Source organism: Tupaia chinensis, unplaced genomic scaffold, assembly GCF_000334495.1.
Source record: "Tupaia chinensis unplaced genomic scaffold, TupChi_1.0 Scaffold143749_1, whole genome shotgun sequence".
NCBI lineage: Eukaryota > Metazoa > Chordata > Mammalia > Scandentia > Tupaiidae > Tupaia > Tupaia belangeri.
The window spans coordinates 225594-231054 of record NW_006203598.1 but is presented as its reverse complement, the minus strand read 5'-3'; the positions used below and the strand labels follow the sequence as shown (position 1 = coordinate 231054).

Below are 5461 nucleotides of genomic sequence, written 5' to 3'. Positions count from 1 at the left end.
CCTAGGAAAGTCATCGGGGGCTCTCAGGCTGGTGAGGACATGAATTCCTTCCCGTCTCTGGGGCCTGTCAGCCAGACCTGCTCCTTTCCCAAGCGAGACTAAGATCTGGCCCTCTAGTTTTCTAAGCCAGGTCTGGGCAAGCGTGTCCTTCACGAGTGGGGACTGGGAGGTGGGGCCTGTAGCAGCTCTCCTGATCAGCACTCCCTCCTAAAGAGCTCAAGTGCCCCGTGTGTCTTTTGGAATTTGAGGAAGAGGAGACTGTCATTGAGATGCCTTGCCATCACCTCTTCCATTCCAACTGCATTCTGCCCTGGCTGAGCAAGGTACTGCTTCCTTTATTCCAGTCTTCACCCTGCCCTGGGCCCAGTATTAAGCTTGTGTTGATGGACTGTTGGGGGATAATTAAGGAATGATGGGAATTGGGAACAGGGAAGGGTTATTGGCTTATGAAGACCAGACCTGGGCTGGAACACTGCACCTAACTTTTCCCAGACAAATTCCTGCCCCCTGTGCCGCCATGAGCTGCCCACTGATGATGACACTTACGAGGAGCACAGACGAGATAAGGTAGGGGCTGGTGGGTAAATGGAGTGGGTTACAATGGGCTCTATGCCTTTGGCCCTGCTGTTCTCATTTCCTACTCTTACCATTCCCCTGGGTAGGCCTCAGAGTCCCTGGCTCTGCCGCCGTCCCAGTGACTTTGGGGAGGGTTAAGTACCTCAGCAGTGCAGATGCTAGGTGCCTGAAGCAGTGAGTGCTAGCCCCATGGTGGCTGTCCCATCCCTTCACTGCAAGGCCTTCTAGCATGGCCCCTGCTCAGTGTACCTTCTTTCCCCTAGGCTCGGAAGCAGCAGCAGCAGCACCGACTGGAGAACCTCCATGGGGCCATGTACACGTAGGTGGCTGGGGCTGAGCTCGTCGTCCTCTTGCATCTTGAACCCTCATTAAAGGTTTCTCTACCTGCCCTGCGACTACATTGCTCACAGGCCTGGGCAGGGGCTGTGCATCCTCCTCTAGGCCTCTGCTGCTACTGGGGAAGGTGGTCTTTAACTCTAGATCATCCGTCTATGTTTCCCTCCTGCTAGCCTGTCTGGACTTAGGGCAGCACAGCCATTGGACCAGCCAGGGCTTGGACAAAACGTGGCAGGGTCTGGTACCCAGTAGCTGTCTAGAGCTGATAAAACTAACCTGGGCCGTCCTCCTCTGTAATTTCTAGTTACTCTGGAAGCTTTAGTTAACCTTGGAACCCCAGGAGTTTTAACTCCACTGAGAAAATTGATCTTACTTAAACATTTTAGTTGTTCTCTGTAACCCCCTTCTGGAGTCCCTACTTTGAATCAAAGTTCAAACCAGACTGAGTGGGAGGAGTGTAAGATTATCAAACAGGTCAGTTCTTTACTGTTCAGAGGCCTGCAGAAGATTTTGAGCTCCTGAGAGGTATTTGGATAGCACCTGCAGCCCTGCCCTTAAAGAGGACTCAGGGCTTGCCCTGGAGGTGGAGTATCCTCCAATCCTTTGCTGAGGTAAAGCCATTCTACATCAGATCCTCCCTCACTCTCCAGAACAGACTACAAACATGCAAATTAGAATTCTTTAATAGATATAAAAAAAAGTACTAAAATACCCACGTGGTTCTGCTGTGTTATTTGCCCTAAAGGAAGTAAGGGGCAGGTGAAAAATCCCAGTGCAGCTCAGTGGGCCCAGAAGTGGGCCTTTCCATAGACTAAGGCGTGCTCACCCCCTCCCCAGACTTCTATCCCCTCTGCTGTTCCCAGCCCCCCATTCCTGCAGCAGGAAACCCCAGTGGTCTGGCTCTGGCACTGGGAGTAGAAGGCACCTGAAGGGCCGGCTGGGCAAGTGAGGACAGGTGACCTTTAAACACAAAACAACACCACGGGGTGTGGAAGCAGGTCGTGCAGCTGAGGCAGCTGGCAGGGCCCACCCCTCTATGGCACAGGTGGATGTGGGATGGCCACTTCTCCAAGAGCGAGGAAGCCCAGATCCCAACAGAACACTTTCTTAAAATTGTTTTTGGTACAAAATAAATGCAAAGAAGGTAGGGGTTGGGGGCGGGTGGTGCTGCGGAGGCCGGGCCAGCCACCCTCCCCAGACCTCAGATCATGGCGATGCTTTCGGGAGCGCAGTTGAGGTGAGTGGAGGTGCTGCTGCTCCCGGAGGACTTGCAGGCCCGGCCAGGGGCAGGCTGTAGTGCAGCAACCAGTGTGTCTGAGGAGATCGCCCCAAACTCATAGCTGAAGGTGCCATAGAAAATGAGGATATCGATGACAAACACCCACTCGCATAGGGCTGCCCCGTGCTGTAGCAGAGAACTCTCATGGACAAAGAAGACGCCACCTGGGAGGGGGTTAAGGAAATGTTCTGTGGGATGTATGGGGACTGGCAACATCCTTCTTCAGTCCCAGACATGAGCTAGGCTGGGGCAAAGGACCCAGCCTCACTGTCCTGGGAGAGCAGACGACACCGGCAGCGTTAGCTAGAAACCTGTACATCCGCCCCCATCCCCTCCATCTCGGATGCAAGAAAGGCTAAGCTAGAGGATGTGTCCCTGGCTGCCCTCTTCTGGAAGGATACTGAGAACCAGTGTGATGAAGGCGATGGCAGCCAGCACACTTCGCAGGTAGGCCACAGCCAGGTCCAGGGGGGCTGTGGCCCCATGGTAGGAGAGAGCACAGTGCAGGCAGACGAAGAGCAGCCCCGCGGGGAACGCCACGCCAGCTCCAATGTAGTGCAGAGACTTGGCATGATCCACCTGGGCCCAGAGAGAAGGGCTAATCCGTGAAGCATTGGCTCCTCTGCCTCTCCTTCCCTTCTAGCCCCTCCTTTCTTGCCTCCCAACTTGGAGGTGCTGGCCATGCAGGAAGTTCAAGAGGGAGGGAAGGGGCGCACCTGAAAATTGCCGACCACCACGAGGCCTGCGGCATTAGTGCAGCCTGTGATGAGCGCTGTGGTGTTCACCCAGGAGTGCCGACTCTGCTCCAGGAGCTGTCCGTAGCGCAGGAGGCAGACCAGGGCCACTGAGGGAGGAGCATCCGGCTGGGGCCAGGCCTAGCACCTCCCTCCAGCCCCTTCCTGTAGCCCAGCCCAGCCAACCCACAGGACTCTCCCAGCCACTGTGGCGCTTCTGTCCCTACTGAGGGCCGGAAGGGAGAGGAAGGGACGGGTGGGTGGCAACTGAGTTTCCTCAGGCCAGCAGGGCAGCTATGTGGGAGGCAGTCTGGCCCTCAAGCAACCACAGACAGTCGCCCCTGCTGCTTTAGCCCTTGGTGGGGGAACTGTACTGAGCAAGGGCGTTTGGGGCCTTTTTGGGGAGGTGGTGTGTGTGTTTGGCGGGGGGTGGAGGTGTGTATGCTGGACTGGGCCAGCAGGGGCAGGGTTAAGGGCACAACTCACCCATGAAAGCACCCACGTTGCCAATGAGGCTGAAGAGGCAGCTCTCTGGGGGATATGTGCCGCACTTGCTGAGGGGCGCAAGGACAGAGTGAGGGGCAGGAGCACCGAGGGCCCCCCGGCTTGCCCCTGCACCTCAGTAGGCAAGCTGTGGGTTCGTGCTGTGTCCCTCAGCCCTCCCGCAGAGCTGGTGTATGAGAGACAGACGGGCGGGCCCGGAGAGCCCAAGATTCCTTGCCAGGGCCTGCAACTGGCATGGGTAAACTTGAGCCCTAACGTGAGCTTGGCGGAGGCCTGAGCTAGAATCCAGGTGTGCCCACTCACTAGCCATGTGACCTGGAGCACTGACAACTCGGAGCCTCCATTTTCCCACCTAAGAAATGGTAAAGCAATAGCTGCCTCACCGCTGGGAGGATTGAGACTATTTGCACAGAAAGTGCTCAGCCCAGTGCCGGGAGGTGGTAACTGGCAAGTAGTACTGCCATTGAGGGCTCTTAGCAGACTTGTTATTCTGAGGCCCAGGGACAGACCTTTGCTTGAGTGGCATTGTGGGAGTCTGGGAGGGCCCAGGGTCTCTCTGTATTGCCATTTCCAGGCCTCACCTGATGAGGGGGACATCATCCAGGGTGCAGCAGGTCTTGGGACCCCCTTGCTCAGTGGGGTCAGGAGAGCAGGACTCGTTGTAGGACCTGGCGGGCAGGACAGGGAGTAGACTGGGGGAAGGGGTGACCTCGGGCCCTAGCCTCAGGCCTCCAAGAGGACCCTTTCCCGGACCTCCCTAGCAGGAGGAGCGGTGCCCACTCCCAGGGTCTGCTGGAAACAAGCCAACGGGGTGAAGGGATGGTGAAGAATGGGAGGATGGGCGTGAGGTCAGGCCTGGGGACTAATGGCAGAGAAGAGCAGGGAGGCCCAGGGTATTTGCCTCAAGGCAGCTGCGAGCCCAAGAGGGGACAGAGATGAGAGGAGCTTTAGAGTGAGGCTGTCTGCAGAGTGCTCCATACCAGTTCTCCACGGGGCACACGTGGCGGTTCATCACGGCCATGGCATACCTGTGGGAGCAGAACTGTCACCCTGCCCTGGTGGCCTCCCGGCCAGCCACCCCCACTGACTGCTCTTCCACCTTGATTTCTGGCCCCATTCAACCGCAGTGACCTTGCTGGGAATCCAGCGGGGGCGGTCCTGAGGCTTGTTACCGCACCAGAGCCTGCAGGACGGCCCCCAGCTAGAGGCCCTCTGGAAGTTGCCCTGGCTAGGAGTCTGTGAGGGTCAGGGTGCGGGACAACAGTGGTGCCAGCTTGTCCCAAAGGGCTGTGTGCCCAGGCACCAGGCCAGGCTTTGACCACAGCCAGTGACCTGGGTACCACCCTGGAGCCTACAACAGGACAAGGGACTGTGTATGTGCCATGAAGCTCCCATTGGGCCCCTACCCCCTTTACTCACACGGTCCATATGCCAGTGATGGAGAATGCTGACAGGCTGACAGGCAGGAGGATCCAGGCGGTCATGAGGGAGGGGAGCCAGGGTGGTGGTGGTGTGGGGGGGAGGACAGGAGGTAGGTGGGGAAGACGGGACAGGCCCAGCTACCTTGAGGTATTTCAGCCACGACCATCAGCAGCCCTGGCCTGGTGGAGAGAGGCAGAGCAAAGTCCAGGGTCCGGTGAGTGCCAGAGGGACTTGGGGGAGGGGACGGTGGTCAGCACCTCCAGGGCTCCCGCGGGGCCTCTGCGCTGAGCCCACGCCGGACGTGGACACCCTCTGGCGCCCATTGGGGCCCTCTGCAGTCCACCCCAATGCCAGAGGCACGCTGAGAGGCTCGGGCGGGGCCGTAACATCTGGAAAGGGAGTCGCCCTCCCTCGCCTGCGGGAGCAGGGCACGGAGCAGGGCTGGACAATCGCCGCCACGCCAAGGCACGCCCGGGAGGGCGCGCGGGCTGGCTGGAGCGGCGGGGAGGCGGCGGCGCGCAGGCAACCACCTGACCACCAGCGCGCCCTGGGCGAGGGGCGGGGTCACGCGGGAAGCCCGGCCCGGACCCCGCTCGCGTGGGCGCGGAGC

The 5461-nt window shown here is 58.9% G+C and overlaps 2 protein-coding genes across 2 annotated transcripts; one reads left to right on the top strand and one right to left on the bottom strand.

Moving 5' to 3' along the window:
* Positions 1-3: 3 nt before the first annotated feature.
* On the top strand, positions 4-1004 carry RNF181 (ring finger protein 181; the record flags this gene model as incomplete). The annotated part of the gene is made up of 4 exons (XM_006164881.3): positions 4-31; positions 214-323; positions 493-567; positions 840-1004. Coding segments are annotated over 4 exons (273 nt in total), but the record flags the coding sequence as incomplete, so codon positions are not given.
* Positions 1005-1577: 573 nt separating this feature from the next.
* Positions 1578-5191, bottom strand: TMEM150A (transmembrane protein 150A). The gene is made up of 7 exons (XM_006164878.2): positions 4849-5191; positions 4410-4457; positions 4011-4097; positions 3412-3479; positions 2908-3035; positions 2593-2770; positions 1578-2355 (listed from the first exon to the last, which is right to left on the bottom strand). The coding sequence occupies exons 1-7, from the start codon at positions 4911-4913 to the stop codon at positions 2114-2116; spliced, it is 816 nt and encodes a 271-aa protein (XP_006164940.1). The 5' UTR covers positions 4914-5191; the 3' UTR covers positions 1578-2113.
* Between the last annotated feature and the right edge of the window lie 270 nt (positions 5192-5461).

Coding starts and splice junctions, on each gene's coding strand:
- TMEM150A (XM_006164878.2), bottom strand. CDS start 4,913: ATGACCGCCTGGATCCTCCTGCCTGTCAGCCTGTCAGCATTCTCCATC. Junction 3,480..4,010: donor GATGATGTCCCCCTCATCAG/GTGAGGCCTGGA, acceptor TGCGCCCCTCAG/CAAGTGCGGCACATATCCCC. Junction 2,771..2,907: donor TGGTGGTCGGCAATTTTCAG/GTGCGCCCCTTC, acceptor CTCTGGGCCCAG/GTGGATCATGCCAAGTCTCT.